Below are 18,499 nucleotides of genomic sequence, written 5' to 3'. Positions count from 1 at the left end.
AAGTATCCTGTGTATCTTCCAGGGGCAACTTCATAGTGGACAGATTCCTTTTTCCCGAGGGATCGAGATCCTTTAAAACAACTTCCGGGTGCTGGCCTGTGGCCAAAAAATCAGCCGAGTGCATTGGAACAAGGGGGTGGGTAGCGGTGTAAGGGGCGGTGGATATGCCACCCAGAATTTGCACGGAGCATATGCATAACTATCGCTCGTCGTCCTCCGTTCGTATCGACGACACACGCATTCCTGAATTATGCATACGCCGTCAACCGAGCCTCGTGTTTGAACACTGGGCGGGCTTACTCGCGCGCGTACGAGCGTGTACGCGCCGCGGAGACCGAGCTGGCGATCGCATCAAATCCACGGTTCCATTACGGAAGATGTTTAAGACGACTGCGTAACACGACCTATCCGAGCTTTCGGTCCGCCGCCAACACCGTGGAATAATGTATGCGCCTCTGCTTGTACATGATGTCCCATGGAGCTGGGACCAAGTGCGCCGTCGAAGGGATTCGAGACGGGGATGAAAGGGTGAAGCAGAGTAGAATGATCGTGGAATGAGTAGATGGGTTAACTTTCTGCGGTAATGCTTTGTTGTTTGGAGTGCGAGGGGGTATTGAATAATTTCATTTAGATCGCGTGGAAGAGGTAGTTGAAGTATATAAATCAGAGACCAGAAATAACAGTTATTTTTTCAATTTTTTCGAAAAAAAATCATTGAGAAAAAGTTAATTTTTATTTAAATGGAAGCCAGTCTTCATTAAATACTGCATAAATTTTCCGAAATATCAAGTGATTAAAAAATATTAAGATTTATCTGTTATGGTTACTGATAACCATTATTGTCAACGGAAATATTTTCTCGGCACTGATAACTGTTATAGACGATACTGAAATTGTTTTCGGTTACGAATAACCATTATCGTTGACGAGAATTTTTTTGCTTACGGTATAACTAATATCTATTGCGGAAATTTTATTTTGGTTACGGCGTAACCAATATCTATATTTCGGGAATTTTTTTTTTGGTTACGGTATAACTATAGAATATCTGGAATCCGAACTGTGGGTATTAGGAGCCGCGGCGCGCTGTAATTTATCAGAAGAGAATTTACACAAATTATTATTAATAAAATATATAATTATTACATATATGTTTTTATTGATTAAAACATATAAATTCTATAATTCATTGTGTATCGTTCATAAATACAAATTATTCGTAATAATATTAATAAAAATTGATAATGGCCTAGAGTGACCAAAATAAAACTCCCGCAATATATATATATATTGGTTACGCCGTAACCAAAATAAAATTTCCGCAATAGATATTGGTTATACCGTAACCAGAAAAAAACTGGTCATCGATAATGGTTATTTATAACCAAAATCATTTTAAAAAAAATATTAATTCTTATGCCATAACTTTTAAAATTTAGGTTATAACAGTTAGGGTCCCTGATATAAATATTTGTTCGGTGTTTCATACTGTGCCGGTACAGTCCGTCCAAGTTCCATGAAACAGCCTGTACATCTCTGTGCGATTTCACAGTGCGCAGACGGTATTATCCTGTTAAACGCTGGCGTAGATTTTTCTTCCTTTGAGTTTCCCCTTTTCCTCTCGCAGTCCTGTTTCTCGTTCCTTTTTCTTCGACAAAGTAATGCGTCGTAGGACGAAATACGTACACTGTTGTTCCACACGAGCCCGGTTTCGATTGTCCTAATTTATTCGCCCCATAAGCAGGGTGCTTTATAAAATAGGTGTCAAAAAGATACCTTGATAAATATCTTATGAATATGTTAATTCCCTTCCGCGGGCCACGGTCGGAGAAAAATGAGGAAACTCCTTTGCACCGTAATCTTCTTTACAAAAGAACCAGCGTGCCGAAGAACCACTTCCTTAAGCATATGATTTATATTCTTTGTCGACGAGCAAGATGAAGGAGTTCTGCTTGCCGCCTTTTACTCTCCCGTACGCCGCCCCTGAACGTTCCTCATTTTCTTTTAACGTTTATGAAACACGGCTGGAAGATGTATTAGGAGCGGCAACGTGTCTCGTGACTCCTCGCGCTTTTTGACGGATTTCCCAAGGAGGAGCGAGGCCGCAGGAGAATGCGTTAAAATTCTGTAGCACCCGCTATATCCCTCGGAATATAAGAAAAAATAATTTTCTCCCCGCAGCTCGCGAAGGTATCAGCATTTTCAATTTTTTTTTTTCAGCAAGAAACTTTAAGGCGCCACGTTTCCTTCCACCCTGGTTTTTATGTCTTTTTTGGGGTTCCTCCTCTACTTCGCTCCTGTGCTTGTACTTTGTCAAACTTTTCACGGCGTTTCAAATGACGCCAGGATTCATTAAACCCTGGTAATTTCGAGCTACACGTGGCATCTTTCACGTTAAAAGTTGCTACGGCGTCGCCTGTCGTTCGAGGCGAGGCCCTCCCGGCCGATAAACTTTCCTCCGACGGTGCTCCGCAATATTTAAATACGCCCCGTAATTTTGCAATCTTTGCTCCGGCATTTCCGTCACGTCTTGCCGCGAAAGTAATTTTTCTCTCCCCCCGTTCCGTTCGCCTCCCGTTGCCTCTGCGACCGTTCTCGCGGGCAAAGTATCCAGAAGAACGAGAAGGGAGTGTCTTGCGCTGATAAACAGAAATCCTGGTTCAAGGACATTGTAATAAAGGCAATCCTATTATCCTAATATGATAAGGCTTAATGGAGTTTGGTCGGGTAGCGTGGCACCATCTTTCTCCTCTATTCTGGAAAGGTAATCGTAATTTCTTAATACGATCTATATCCTTACCTGTAATACGCAGCTCCTTTTTCGGAGTATCCTTAATGAGTGGGTACTATAGAAATCTATAATACTGCTTCAGTTCTTGATGATCATTTTCTAGGAGCACTAATTGAGCTGTTCATTTTGAAAGTGGCTTGAGTCCATTTGTCAATTGTTTTTTTGTTGAGTGTAGTAACATGTACAACTTGAAGTTAGTATTACAAATTTATATATACAAAATTTTTAAATATAAACGGACTTGGGTCACTTTCAAAATAAACGGCTCAATTTATAAAAGTGTGGAAAAGGAAATGGTGCAATTAATTAAATAAATTTGGAAGCTAGAAAGTTTATATAGTTTCCACGAGGGTTGTGCTGTAAGCCTCGTAATCCCACCCTCGTAGCTTCTTCAAAAATGAAACACTGCACCGGTAACTTAAGTAAATTTATATTTTCTACCGAAAATGGTCGATTGTTCCTGAAGCTGCCAACCTCGTGCATTACACGATGATCGCGCGAGCATCGAAAGAAGCTCGTTGAGGGAATTATTTTCAATCGAGCTTGGAAAGTGTTTGTTAGTTCTGTTTTTTTGCCACACCCCTTACGTTTTAGTAGTGGGATCGCTTCTGCGGAAGAGAAGATTAATTTCTCGCGGTAAGAGAGCAGCCCTGAAATTCTCGGCACGGGGGTGGGAAGGACGGAACAATTGCCTTGGCAAAGACGAGAGATTCAATTACATCGAAAACGCGGGGCGAAAGGGCCGCCTCGCCCTGCGTGAAGCCAGATTAATTCGTCCTTTGCCGTGATGCTTCCATGGGGGAGGAAAAACACGCTCCCTTTTCTCCCTTTCTCCTTTTCTCGCTTTCGATGGAATAGTTAACGAGTTCCGTTCACGCTATGCATTCTTTGGTAGATTCGTATCATTCGTCACCCTTATTCACGGGGAGAAATACTAATCAGCAGCTACTACCGAGTAAAGAGTCACTCAAAAATGAGGCCCCTTTTCGCCTCTTTTTGGTCCCACGATTTTGGAACTGAATTTTATGCCAAACGGTACCTTATGATAAGACATCAATTAGCAAGCACCCCTGGGAATAATTGTTTAAATTATCGGACTGACGAATTCGATGGCTAAAGGAATTTTCACTTCTTTGACCTCCCATATGTGAAAAACTAATAATTGTCACCTCCACTTGAAAATTTCGCGTGATTGATGTCTCATCATAAGATATTGTTTGGCATAATATTTAGTTCTAAAGTCGTGGGACCAAAAAGAGGCGATTTCTTGGGTCACTCTTTCATCTGTATCGTAAAAGTGTATCACAGGAATTTTAGGTATAACTATACCGGTTCGTCGGTATTCACATTTTCCTGCAGCTTACACGTTCATCGTCCTTTCACGCAGAGGTGATTTACATTTCGTAGAGAGTCGGATGTAAAACGAATCGAGATGATCGCGAAGGAGAATCCGCTGTGAAATTTTCTCGCAGCGCGTTGCGAGGCAGCTCGGTTGGGGATCACGCTGGAACGGGGAGTAGGTATTAACAGGAAGCCAGAGTTTTAAGCTTCCGTGAAGTTAGTATTCTTCATAGGAGCCGGCGGTTTATTTTAATTCACCGGGTCAGTTTGGCGGGCAGGGGTTGCTGCGAGGGAAAAAAATGTGCTTCCCGCCGGTTCATCCGTGGAAATCTTTTAATCCTGCCGGCTCGTGTCTCATTCGTCAAGATTTTATCGATTCATTTACATTCGTATCGGCGGAGGCCATCTATTTGTTTTATTGACAACGATTTGTCTGGCTGAGCTGGCTACGACCGCGGATACGCTTTTCGCCGGCCACGATTTATGCGCTTCGTCTCGTATTCGCGACAGACGAAACGCGTCTCCCCTAATTATTCTGATTCGCTAATGGCCCTGTAATAGCTGCCGTTTGTCGGTGCACGTTTCACTTTCCGCTCCATCGACGAGACTACCATTTTATCATGGATCCTGCTTTCCATTATTAATTATACCGGCCGTGTCATTTCGTCGCTTCTTGAAATGTGGCTGTTTCTTCAGAGATTATTCTTCGAGTCTTGAAAATACTTGTCCCGTGTCGGTTTTATGAAAGACCCAAAATCTGGATTATAACAGCAGTAGATTCCTATCGTGGAACTTTTACTCGAATTTCTGTTTAATAGCGACTACAGTTTTGTCTCGTTGTAAGTCCTACTACAAAAGAAGTGGTGCGAATAGAAATGTACTTCTAACGAAACAAGGGACCCGGACTTATAACGAGACAACACTGTGCTTGAGAATCAAGCAGATTTCAGTTTCCAAGTTAAAATTCTACAGACACAAGCCAGTGATCTCACTTCATGTTGCCCAAGTCGACAAATCAATTCATCGACACCTCCCACAACTGGCATTTAATTCACGACAGCTGCCCATCACGGTCCTCCACCGATTAACACGATCAAGGGTGACAGGGCGCTACTCGCTTTAACCCAGCCTGAAAGCCGAATATAAAGTGCTCGGAAGGAAACAAACGGCGGGGATGCGCGAGGATGGTCGTGTTTAGCGGAACGGAAGTCTAGATTGTCCAACGGTTGGGTTCCGGCTCGCAGAGTACAATGGGGGCGGGTTGCTCTTTTGGTGGAAGAGTGTCAGAGAATGGCGTCGCGCAATCTATCACTCTCATTCACTGGCCATCCCTGTCTCCCTTAACTACCGCGTTGCCCTCGTTCCAGGGGCGACCCGCTGGTGACTCCTTCTTGCCGTGGCGCCTCGTTCCTTCGGATTCCCGTTCGTACACTGTCGCATCACTTATCCCCCCACTAGACAGTCGGACAGACGAACGAACGTCCAGGCTAAGCTCACAGCGCGGCTTTCCTATTTTTCAGCAGAAAGCGGGTTCCAAGCACCCTTGCCGCCGTCTCGACGGAATAAAACTGCTGCCACGGAGAATTGATGTTTCTCGCTGCAAATTCGTCCTATTTTTCACCGCGAGCCGCCCGCGGCACTTGTCTCGACGGACCCACCCCCGCCGCTAACAAGGGATTTCTGTGCCTGGCTTTCCCTCTCTGCCGCTTTCTCTTCGTAGCCGACGGGCTCGTCTTCCACCGTACGTGGAATAAATCGCGCGCCCTCTTTCTCCCCTGTTCTCGTACAAATGGCGCGGCTAGAAGCATTGTTCGCGGCCGGTTGTTTGTCGCGGAATGCGCCGCCGGTCTCTTGTCGCGGCAGCTTCGAGACGCTCCATATCGTACTTCCGTCGCTTTCCCCGATAGTTCCTGGCTGTCTAATTAGTTCGAGAGGGGCGTTACGCGGTTCTTGCGACCGAGGAGCACGCCGCCGGGGTGCGAGTTTCGAAAGCGTGGATGTGGGATTAGTTCCGCTCGCTCGGGTGTGGTTAAAAACTGGAGGAAACGTTGGGTTTTGTTTGCCCGCGGATTTTGCGCGCTACCGTTGTAATTGATCCCCACGAAATTACCTTTTTTGAAAAAAAAAAGGTACAAAAAAGAGCGCCAAGTACATAATCCGATCAAAAAGAATCTTATTTAAAAACATTGTCGTAAATTAATATAAATTTATTAATGTGCTATATTTAACTTTACAAAAATAATGATATACCAAAATTGCGCCAATTATCACAATGGCTATTTATACAAAGAAAAAAATGTATTAAATAATATTAAGCAGATATATTTTTATACGAATAAATATTTTATTCAAAATACTTGGCGCTGCTCTCCGAATTGGTGTTGCTAAACTGAATAAATGTGTATACATTGCATTAAAATCTTTTTCTTTCTTGTCTCAGTGGTGTCTTGTCTTGTTTTATTTATTAACCAAGACAATTAACATTTTTTTCGGTTTCGCAGCGCCAAGTATTTTGAACAACAATTTGTTACGCGATGGGCCGAAACCTTCATCCAATGAACGACGTGCCTGAGAGACACACTCTTGCCCACACTTGACGATGGAGAAAAATCTCTTATGATAAAATTCGGCAAATTGCAACTTTACATTGGAATATCTCAGCTCATAAGGCACGTAGGAACAAAACGAAGACACTTTTCTGATGTAAATCAAACCCAAGCTATCCATTAAGACCATTCAAAACTTAATCGAATCAGCCGTCATTGAGATTCGGTAATCTCAGGGTTTTTCCAAAAACTGTCTCTTGATTGCGCTTCGTTTGGATTCCACGATGCTCGGAGCACCGTATCCCACGCGCTCCCTTTGATCGATTCGTGGCCGCTGCAAGTCGGATAAGGAGTTTGTATTTACGAGAGACCGCGGCGAAAAGATGGATTCCTGGTGCGACAAGCACTCAGTTAGGGCGAGCGACGGCGGGCCTCGACGCTTCTTGTTAGCTTTGACAAAGAGCTGACGCGTTTTCAAAGACCACCGTTGGGCAAGCGTGCGACTCCCGTCGACGGTGTACGCCGTTGGAAAAGTTCCACCCCTGTTGCCGTTGTTACGAGAGCAATAACTCCCTCTTGGCAGCTGCTGCGGCGACAAGTGTTACGAATGTCCTCTTCACGGAGCACCCTCGCTTTCGCTGGCATTCCCGGGACCAGACTCCGCGTTACGGATTCCAAATTAAAGGAGAAAGATGCGCGTTCCACGATATATCTCCTACAACTCGAAACTCTCGTTCAACATCCTAAACTTTTCCTTCCTTCGAACCTTGAACATATTCCACCGAAATACCCCGCCATTACTCCACCCCCCCCCCCCCACAGTATTTTATCGTGCACGCGAATTCGTGTCTTTCCTACCAGCGTTCCTTGAGAAAAATTACCTTGCAACACGAGTCACGTATGACTCCGCGACAGCCTCTAAAGCCCTTAAAGAATAAAAGGTGAGGTGAATTTTAAGCGGGGCCTCGTGCGTTCTGTTTCTGCCTACCGAAGGGATTTCCTTCTTGATTAGCATAATCTAACGGGATATAGGGGCGGGATGGAGCAGGGAGGAGGTTTATGGGAGCATTGTTATTATGTATTTAGCGTGTAACTCAAGTTGCCCGACTAGTTCGGAGACTATCCAGCTCCAGAATGGGAGGAGGACTTAGTAGCTGCGCCAACTTATGACGGAACTTTGCTAGCACATCGAGGCAAGTCCTGCGTCTTACCTGTCGCACTTTGTTCCATCCGGCTGGAATACAGGTGCGCTCGTGCAGACACGGATATACAGTGTATCGCAAACTTTCGTGTCGCCTTGTACGGATCGTGTGACATTGATTACCTATGTTAATTTAACTGTTCAGCCTCTACATCAAGAATAACATCAACTGACACCTGTAGGAGCAAATTGTCTCTGAATCGACGCACTGTCTTTCGCTTTTTACAACTGCACGCAGAGTTATAGTGTCTACCTGGAAATGCAGATGGTTTCTGTAGTAATCAGACTTCCACTCAAATTACGCAATACCTCGTTTACAGAGCCACCGTTCGTTTAGATTCCAACTATTTTATTTATTAATCCTGCACTAGGTTTTCTTTCCTCCGAGAACGCTTCCCCACACTGCTGCCTTCCCTGCAATCTAAAATATCCCTGGCAGGTGTCCTGAAAGTTGGCCGTAAATTTAAATAATTTACGCGCACGGGGATCTCTGCAAATATTTGACTTCCACGGAGAAATTCAGTCCGCTAAGATAAATTCGGGCTTCGTTTAGCCAGAACTTCGGAGGTTAGTGCGACTATTTTCTGTCTCGATTAACCTAGTCGACAGCACCGCCGAGGAGAATGTCCTGTCGCAAAGACAGCGTTCCTCCCACGGAGATGGGCGAATGCATTAAGATATATATCTATATATGTATATTCGGCGAGGTGGGGGCCCCAAGAAATATTTCTTCGTCCGTGAAAGTTCCGCGGCTCATGAGTAATTATGCGAGGCAAACGAGTTTCTGTCACCGCCCCTGCCCCGTAGCTCGTCCCTGTTGCTGGGCTACGAGGGCGGGTGTAACGAAATTCAGCAATAAAACGAGCCAGCGCCGGTTGTTAAGATAATGTCTCGGCCCTGGCACTGTCGAGAACGCAAAACCCCGGGAATAAAAATATAATGGCTTCCGTAAAACTGGATTCTGGGGGGCTTCCAGCATAAGTTACGATCTCTGGAGACGTATTTCGTGCATCAACCGCACCCAGGACTGCTCGCGGGCTGTTCTCTGTACTCTGGCATTTCTTGCTGGATGTTGAAATGCCAGTGTCGACGGAGACGTATTTATATTGATTTATGCTCGAAAAAGTTATCGTATAGCCATCGCTGTTTGCAAGTTTACGTTTTTACATTGTTGCTGGTTCTCACACTTTGCTGTCCGAGGTTCTAATTTGGGTTTTGTAAGAATCTGTTGCATCGGTTTCTTTAAAGAAATAAGTTGGTAACGGCGTGAATATGTAGGAAGCATCCTGTAGCTTGCCGTGTCTAGTAACGGAAGAATATTTCATGCCCCACGTGAATACTTTACTACGAGGAACAGTGTGTAATAGTTATACAAGTGTATAGCAGGTGGATCTCGTTACAACAGCATTAGAGTTAATTAAACGTTAACGAGATTAATCCATCCAAACACGTAGCCAGATATGAGGACCGTAAACTCGGAAGACTTACCCTGAGAATTTCTGGTAGTGAAACAAGGGGGTACTAAACCAGGATCAGGGGGAGTACTGGTTTCCTTTCCGACTTTATTCTTGCCCCGGTTTAATACCATTTCCGTCGTATCCCGTGCCGCAGGAATACGGTTGCTTTGATGAAACGTGCACCGAAATTCTTAGCAGCGGTCGAATACGTCGCGGCGGATAATAAATCAGGGTGAACGCCAGGCACGATCGAGGATCGTTACTAATTGGACGGTCGAAACATTATATCCCTAGTGTTCCCGCGGAAAGCGCGAAGGACGGCGGGAAGAAGAATATTCTCACTGTTTCAATTATCGTGGACAGTAATTTATGGAGTTCTCGCGCGAGGGGGCTTTCGACTTTTCGAGGGACGTTGCAAATCGACCACCACGAGAGGAGAGTCTAGGAAAGTTTTCAATTACATTAAAGTCGAGCATATTAAGCGCATCTTCGAGGATACTTCTCGGTGGAGATCCGGCGCGATCTCGCCTCGCGTTCCTCTTCTACCCACGCTTCCACCCGTCCAACTCGATTCGAGGAGCGGGCTGGACGGAGGGTAAACTTATAAACTATGAAAGTTACTCTTCCATTCAATGAATTGACCGCGTTGCTTGGCCGCGGTACGTGCTCCGAAACCGTTGCGTCCCGACTTCTTTCAGTCGGACCACCCTCCTCCGCTTTTATTATCTATCGCCGTGCGTGAGGAAGAGTACAATGTTGCCGACCGACCGGAAAATTACAAGTTCCCTCGCGCTTCCCTATCCAGCTTTTCTGTCCCACCGTTCAAATAGGTCACGACGGTTTTTAATGCGCCTACCGCGTATAATTCACACGTAGACCACGGCCTGGCATCTCGATATCTTTGCCGTGGCGTTCTCAAATTCAGTTTACTCTCCTATCTTCCTCGAGTTGGATCCCTCCTCGCGTCCCGTGCGAAAGAGAAGCTACATTGCTCTTAGGTTTGTTTGTTGAAATGCCGGCGCTAGACATTCTGAATTTTTAAGATTTAATACAGGTATCTAATATAAACGTTCGTTTTCTGTTGCAGAAGCCGAAAGGAGTGCAGGTGCTGCACCGGGAGCGGCGGGTGCAACTGCAGGGGGCCTTCGGGGGTTGGCACCTTCGCCTGCCCCCTCGACACCCTCGACCCCCACGACCTCCGTCACCACTAGTAGCCCTTCGGTCTCAAGCTCCTCGTCTTCGGCTTCACCTTCACCTTTCTCCTCGCCTTCCGCTCTCGTGGCGGGCTTTGACAAATCGGTGCTACAGGTAAGACTTCCTCCGCTTTCGTTTCCTCTGGCTAGAGAATACAGGTTCTAAATCTTCTCGAGTCATCTGTACACAAGTATTCTCTATCGTCAAAGGCATTCGAGATATTTTTTTCCACAAAGGATCCCGAAATTTTCCAATATTTTCCCCGCAATACGACACCATTTCGCATCGCGCGGAGCAACAGGCTGAATCCCCGAAGGGTCAGTGACTCGTCCTGCAGGTTCGAAGCGATAACGTGCAAAGAATAACGATCGCTATTAAACCAGTTCCCCCGAAGCGAAGGCACGACGTTGGCTCCAACGTCGCCGTCGATGAAGTACGACGTAAAAGTTGCTCGTCTTCTGGCAGCGAAGGACGACAACGACCAATTGGTAATAGCGATCGGGGGGACTGGGGGTTGCGGCAATGAAAACCTGGCGTGCCCTCGGGCGTCTTGGCTAATTAAAGCTCATAAATTACGCGGACGTGGAAAAGAGACTGACTAGGAATATGGCAACGTAACGGGGGGACGTGCCGGAGGGTGTGAGGGATACGAAAAACGCGTTAAGCGGCATTCCGCGTACGAGCTGCCTCTAAATTTCCTCGACGAGGCCGGCCTGCCCATGGTGTCCCCTCCGTATTCATAATGCCGTTCCAGGAATGTAACACCTTTTCCCCTTAGAATTCGATCTGACGTGCGCCTCGAGAACTTGAATTTAGTTCGCGGAGCTGCGCGCTCGTGGAGGGCATTTAAATTCACACGCCGTGGCGTCGGGCAATCTGCTCCTGGAATTAAGGGGCAACGCGCCCTGTATGCTCCTCCAAGTGGGAGGGACGGTCGAACTGGATTACCCAGCGTGTCGCCGAAATTAATTCCCCTTCGATATTCGCTGTTCGATAAAAAAAGAGAAATAATCCTACAAAGTATCCATTGAAAAATAGAATTCTTAGAATCTTCTACCAAAGCTTGAAGAAATCTTGCTTCACTTCCTTCGCGCGCTAATTGTTAACATAAAACATGCTCCTCTTCGAATAATCACGAACACCACTCCAGCGCGCCATATGTTACGAAGAAGGAGAAAATAAATACTATTTATCATACAAATCGTTCCACTAGACGGGGGCACTTGTTTCGAGCGAATCGCGTCCGTATCCGCAGCGTCAGGGATTCCCTGCCACGACGTTTCACGATTGACTTATCTAGTCAGCCGCGCGGATCTTTGGAGTACGTCGGCTGGAGAAAACTCGGAAGAAGCCGGGGGCGAGTCTGACAGAATATTCCGCCGTGGTCGGCACGGGTTTTCGGTTATCAGGGGCATTAGATTTGTGTGACAGCGGTGGACAGCGCGGAAAGAGGCGCTGGAGAGGACACGAGAGGAGAGCGAACCGCTCGCTCATGCAGCCGTATAACTCGGTCAATTTTATCGAGTTACTCGCCCGTTTCTCGGCCTTCGCGCCATCCTGATCTTCATTCATCCCGTACACGAACCGAAACGTTCTTACCGAGAAGGGGAGGCTAGGGCGGAACTCACACGTGTCGGTTTCTACAGCACAGCTCTCCATCCGAAGCGGGAATACGTTTTTTTCCCCGCAACACTCGGTGTTTCACTTTAAAATGCGCCTTCGAAGGAATTCCTTCCTCGCCGTTATAAAAGTTGTGCTCGCGTTACATCTTGTTACGCGAGTAACGCGCGCTGTCGGCTTTATTGCGCGGTTGTACTACTTGCAGCTTCTCGGGGCTCTATTTGCGCGGGGCGTATACTCATCGCGGAGCTTCTTTTTGCATGTAAACAGTCGAAACATTTCTCGGCCTTCACTTCCCTGGATATCCTTTGTTATTTACTCGCGCGGAACTATTTTCGGGATTTATCTACGTCGAGAAGGTGAAATTTCAATCCGCGGGCGTTTCACTCGGGCGTATTGCGCTCGGAAGAAAATGGGTACACTTGCGTCTTGGTTTTTATTGATACGTGGTCGTGTGGAGCAATATTGTCTGCAGGTTGAAAATGTGTTAAAGCAACACGCGCAGGGTTATCGTTTCCGTGTACCTTGTATTCACCGCGTAACTTCGTCGGTATTACATCCTTCTCGAACGTTCCTTCAGGATGAGCCTTTGTGCAACGAACCGTGGTACCGTTTCATCAAGCCCTTTTTAACTGTGCGCATGAGACAAATCTCGCTCTGCGCCTGCACATTTAAGGCTGGTGGACCTTCGGATCTTTACGCGTTCGGCGGGATGTTACTTTGATCATTTTCTCATCTGTTAAAGCAATGGTATGCATTTAATTCGTTTGCTTTCTCAAGTGTAGCTACCTTAGGATTTCCAAGTGTCCGAAGTAATCCCAACTTTCAAAGGAAAGTGTGATCAAAGTGTCCCCTTCTGTAAGCTGCGAACTCAGAAAATTCCTTTGCAGCAAAGGAATTTCGATGTCTTGACAAATATCGATGTTAAATCCGGTTCAGTGCGCTTCCTGCGAGCGTATTTTAAAGTGACTTCCTGTGAAAGTAAACGTTTCATTTCCAAGTCAACCCACTCGCTTAGGTACCCCAGATAAAAGTTCGCCAATTATCTTGCTCAGATGAGCTTTATCATCATACGGTGTATCGTACGCTTTTCCTATTTGCCGAGTCAACAGAGTCAGGCTGGAGCCAGTCAGAGCGACGTCATAACAGATATCTCCCTCCTTCCATTTCCGGCTGTGCTGTCTCTGCTGACAAGTATTGTGCTGTTTGCATAAAGCGATGAGAGGTTTCGAGGTAACGAGACTCGAGCAGGAATCGAGTTGCCAATGAAATTCTATTTTGCCCTCATCTTGGGGCCGCGTTTTATGTACGTGCTACCTGTAGAATTACTAACGCACCCAAGTCCTAAGAAGAAAAAAGAAAAAACTAGAAAACCGTGACTTAGAACTATTCCTCACACGACGCTTCCCATGCCCGCATAAGAATAAGACAGGCGCGCTGTACACTTTCGCAGGAGGAAAATTCGTCTGTTCCATCTGCATCGAGCGTCACCTTTCAAGACCCCGCACCGCGTCGTCTCTCCGTAGCTCGTGCTATGCACAAAAGCCTCTCGTTGCCGTGTCTCCCGGCTGTAGGAACTATTTCGTACTCCATTTTCCTTTGAGTCGGCCACGGTATCCAGCTTATTAGATTCTTGTTGGCTGCTGCAGCGAAATGTTTTCCTATTCGGCGTCCAAGGTATGCGTGCGTTCGCAGAATGCAGCCATCCACGTGTCCTTTGATATTAAGTTTGTCCTTCCCCTCGCGGACCTCATTTTCGCGACCTGTCGTTGGCTCGGTAGCTGTACCATGGCGCGAGGACGCGTGGATTCTTTTTCTCCCGGCCAACGATTCGAGGAGCAAGTGCAAAACAAGGAGCCACAAATTGGAAAGCTCTCGTGTGCAGCCGGGAGGTTGAAGATCGAAGAGCGACGGGTGCGGAAGATAGAAGGCAGATCGCTTCTTGGTTCAATTTTATAGAAGAATTTAATATCGTGCGTGCCAATATTCTCCGTAGCCGTGTTTATAATCTCGGGATTCCAGATTGATCTTTTAATGCCCTCCATCGGTGAGAGCATCTCGCGCGCCTTCGTTACATCGATCCTCTCGGAGGTGTTCCGAAATTCTTTCTCGAGGAATTCGCCCGCGATCTATTCAAAGGCTGATGGCTAAACCGGCTCCTATCCATCTTTCATCATCGACCGAACCGTATTGATTCGGCGGGGCGGCGTTTCATATTCCAAATTAAGCAGCTCGTTTATTTTTGAGTGTCACGGATGGAAGAAGTAGAAGAGGCGCGATATAGGTCAGACCGAGTCCTGGTTATCGTTTGCCTCTCGATATTTTTAATTAAATTGCCGCGGCTTGATTCGGAAGAGGATATTCGATCTCAGTTAGTCCGACAGGGTTCCCTCAGGAAGAAAGAGTGCACGTGTTTAAAAATGCCTCGCCTACAACAGCGCCGCAAAAAACGACAGATACGCAACGATAATCATTATGCCCGCCATATTTCAGCGGGTCAGATATCAAAGTTACTGTCGCGTGAAAAGTCTCGTGGCATATATACGAGGACTCTCGCTGGGATATTTTCTTACCCGAATATATATTCTTTCCACCCTCCTTGGCGTGGCCCCTCTGGGACCAGGGGGTCGTCTAGGCCTTTCATTTTCATCGGGCTTTTCCCCTCCGCGGCTCGAGCCCTTTCAGAGGCGGCCGGGGTGGAAAGAGCCCACCGCGAAGAAAACCACATGAGAGATATGATCGTTCCTCGACAACATGCACTTAATCAGGCTGGCTTTATGTCGGCCGGGAGGGCTAAGGTGAAAGCCGAGGGAGGAAGGACAGTGGCTCAGAGTCGGAAGCCAGTGACTTTGGGGAGGGACGTCGAACCTAGCGAGACCTTAATTTCCTGTAGCATCCCGGCTTATCTCTTCCACAATTTATCGACCTTCCCGAAAGTTACTAGCTCGCGACTCGGAGAAACATTGGCTTTTCTGGAGCATCCGCTTCCTGATTCCGTTACCCCACATTCGAGGACGCCTGTAATCGTTTCACCACTTTTCGCTGGTTGCGTGGAGATAAATATAGCAGCGAATCGTTCGATTGGGCTGTTATTCAGCCACCTTTATTCACTTGCAGTGCGTTTGAATGGAACGGTGATTATGCGCTGTACAGGTGACATTTAATCACACACTTTTATAAAGAAAAACTGTGGCCCGGATTGAAACGCGTGTCCGCGGTGTGGCACGTGTCGCGCAGCTGTACGCGATAATCTCTTTATGGAAGACAATGGCGCGCGAATGGGCGATGTTTTTGCTGCGACGTTCGTGTCTGGCTGGAACGGCCTTTTGGCTGATATTAGGATACAGAGGCGGCCACTTACGGGCAGACACTCCCAGCTAATTTCCGGCTCTAAATACTCGATTCGGCCCTATCCTGTTCGCTCCCTCTTTGCTCCTGATCGATGACTTCTTTCCGTTTCCGTTCCATCACGGTCAAACGATGGCCAGCTTTAGTCCAATCGACAATGCTTCGGAGAAAATTAGACCTTCTCTTTCGTCTTTCAAATAGGAAATAATATATCATAGTGTTTTACTTTTATATGTTGTTACAGATACGCGATTGGCTCACAGTCGAAGAAGAGATGTTACGACAACAGGCCGTAGTAGTCGGCGACGTCGACGAAATTATGCAGTTGCTTGACAAACAGAAGGTAAGCAGACCGTCTGCCTCTACCATAAAGTTAGCTGTCGTAAAAACAAACGCAACTCCCTGGTTGCACAGGCTTTTGAATCTTGCATGAATGGAGACAGTTTTATGATAATTTAAACTGAAGTTCAATGTTTATCTACGAACTCGAAGCATCTTAGACTCCAGAACTTTCCTTCTGATACAAGTTCCACGAGCAATCGGGGGTTGAACAGTCGTGCTTTTCAATCAGAATTCCATTAACCTCCCAAGGATTACATCGAGCATTTATCTATGTATGGAAAGTTCGTAGGAGCGCAGGGAACTAAAAGCTCCGGTGTCGACAAGACCGCGATCTGCAATATCCACGAGGGTTGAAAGCAACGGGCCTGGAACTTCTAACCCTTATCTGCTCGTGGAGGGTAAAGTCGATGGAACCTCCCTGCGTTATCAACGTGCAATTTCCTGCAGGGTGGGTCGACGGAGGGTTGATCCTAGGGACGTTTCACCGAGTCTCTGGAGGTTCAGGTGCGATGGCGTTTCTCCAGCTTTCTAAGAGCGCGGGTGGGGTGGTTTCTGGGTTACTGACCGGGAAAACCCTGACATTGGCATTGGCATTAAGGGTCCAATGAACGCTGCCACGCCTTCCCCTGTGCGGCGACGATACATTGTTGTTATGCCCAGACTATTGATTGCGTGAGCGCGGATTTTCTGCTCCGCTCTGCATTCAGCTAATCCTCGCGATTCGTTTTTGAATCTGCCTTCGAAAAACCATTCACATCCATCGATTTTGTGGAGTGCAGATTGTGGGATAGGTTGCAGTCTATATCTGAAAATTTGTCTTAGTATTTCTGAAAATTTTTCTTAATATTTCTGTCGTAGGTAAAACTAAACTATATTCTTCCAGTAACGGATATTCTAAAATAGCTGCTGAGCTGTGCACAGTCTCCATTTGCGTACCAAAGCTACTCGAATATCAAGCTACTCCCATTCTTTATATCCGATACCCACTTTAATCCAAGCTAAAATCAACCTCTCTGATCCCCAGGAACTTATTCATTTATTTCATAAGCATTTCCAACACAGAGGTTCTTAAACGCGCAGTTGAATCGAGTAGCAAGCCCGTAGCAAACCGTCGTAATCTGTTCCGTTTCGAACAAAAGCGGTGCTTTGTTCGATAAGGCTCGAACGAATGAATTAATTAAGACTTATCGAGGACCCCTCCAGCGACCTCTTCAATAAAGTCTCGTACCCGAACGAGCACTTCCTCCGACCCCCTCCTCCCATTCATGTTCTGTCCTTATCGACTTTTTCCATTTCAAGACCATCCCAACTTACTAATTGTTCCCCGCTCGTATCTCAAATTTTTCCATCCGCTGGAAAGCGGCATGAAAACGGTGGGCGACGGATTCGGTGAAGGAAATTCGGTTACTTCTCTCATCGTTGTCCCTGCCGGCGCGTCTGTAACGAAAGAATGGCGCGTTCCATTGATCAATGGCAGCCGATTCCGCGGGATCGTCGGCCGTTCTTCCTCGTTAAAGCGTTATCCGAGCCGGGGAGCCGAGTTTTCGGAATACGATTCCAAGGGGTGATCGAAAACAATGGGTTTGTTACGGCGGTGTTGTTATTGATTTCCGATTGGGATGCTGGACCAGAAGATAGGTGCATAAAGAAGCGAAAGAGCCGTGGAAATAGGCATCGAGAAACGGCAAGTTCTCCGCAATCTCCGGGGAATATCAGGTCTTTCATAATCTTTAGAGTAGGTACACAAGCCTCCCCATAATCTATAGGAAATGCCAGACTTCTTCGAATCCCTTCTGATTACCGGAATTAAAACTGTTCGGTGCTAACACAGTAGAAATGAATTCTCCACGGAACGGTGTAACGTGTGCGATTCGGAATAGAAACGCAGCGCGCATTTCATATTCCCCAATGAGGGTCGACGACGAATTCGGTTAGCTGAAAATCGTGGGAACTGCAGCGAAAACTGTGCACCGTCAAGCCTGCGCTGCAACGGGGTGCAACACGAGCATGCATTTAAATTGTGTGTATTATCGGCGTTAATTCCATTGCCCTTCGTACGCCACTGTGGAGTTGGGCACGCCGAGAATCGCCAGCTCGAAGACAGGACGTTCTGTGCACATTTTACCATATGTTCGGTGACATTCTGGGTGCAGGGAATTCGAATGACGCGAGCTGCTGTTCGAATAGGATTTTCACCTGCTTACACCGGTTTCAAAGTTAGAGAAACTTGTTAGGACTCCGTTCTATCATCTTTGAGTGGAGTTGAGTTTGCTATCTTCCCAGTAGAAACAAATTCACCGAAACAAAGGACAACGCAAAGCAGGAATTCCTCTGACTTTCTCTTAAAGCAAGCTTCTCCGCCGCCTTTTTCTCGAATAAAACGAGGGAATCGAGAATCTTGCTGGGAGACGTTCGTTTTATAATCAGACCAGACTAACAAAGGGAATACGTAAAGGAATCGTAAACAAGAAAGACTCTTTCTGCCAGGCAGCTATAGTAGAAACGACAATTTCCTATTGTCCCAGTCAGTGGCGGGCGCTCTTTTTCCGACGCCTTTCGCGCATAAGACAGCAATAAAAGTCGGAGTCGTGGTTTCTTGCGACCTCCGCGAGCTTTGTTCTTCGACTTCTGATAACTCGCTGCCAACATCTCGCCTCCT

At 46.5% G+C, this 18,499-nt stretch overlaps 1 protein-coding gene across 6 annotated transcripts in view; it reads left to right on the top strand.

Moving 5' to 3' along the window:
* The window catches only part of LOC143368939 (dystrophin, isoforms A/C/F/G/H), a 338,640-nt gene that overhangs the window by 56,309 nt on the left and 263,832 nt on the right, over nucleotides 1-18,499 (top strand). For all 6 annotated transcript variants that reach the window (XM_076812178.1, XM_076812183.1, XM_076812184.1 and 3 more), the window contains 2 exons: nucleotides 10,424-10,644; nucleotides 15,743-15,841. In XM_076812178.1, the coding sequence (XP_076668293.1) occupies nucleotides 10,424-10,644; nucleotides 15,743-15,841 (320 nt within the window). The remainder of the gene's footprint in view (nucleotides 1-10,423; nucleotides 10,645-15,742; nucleotides 15,842-18,499) is intronic.

Source organism: Andrena cerasifolii, chromosome 5 (genome assembly GCF_050908995.1).
Source record: "Andrena cerasifolii isolate SP2316 chromosome 5, iyAndCera1_principal, whole genome shotgun sequence".
Taxonomy (NCBI): domain Eukaryota; kingdom Metazoa; phylum Arthropoda; class Insecta; order Hymenoptera; family Andrenidae; genus Andrena; species Andrena cerasifolii.
This window is presented reverse-complemented; position numbering and strand designations above follow the sequence as displayed.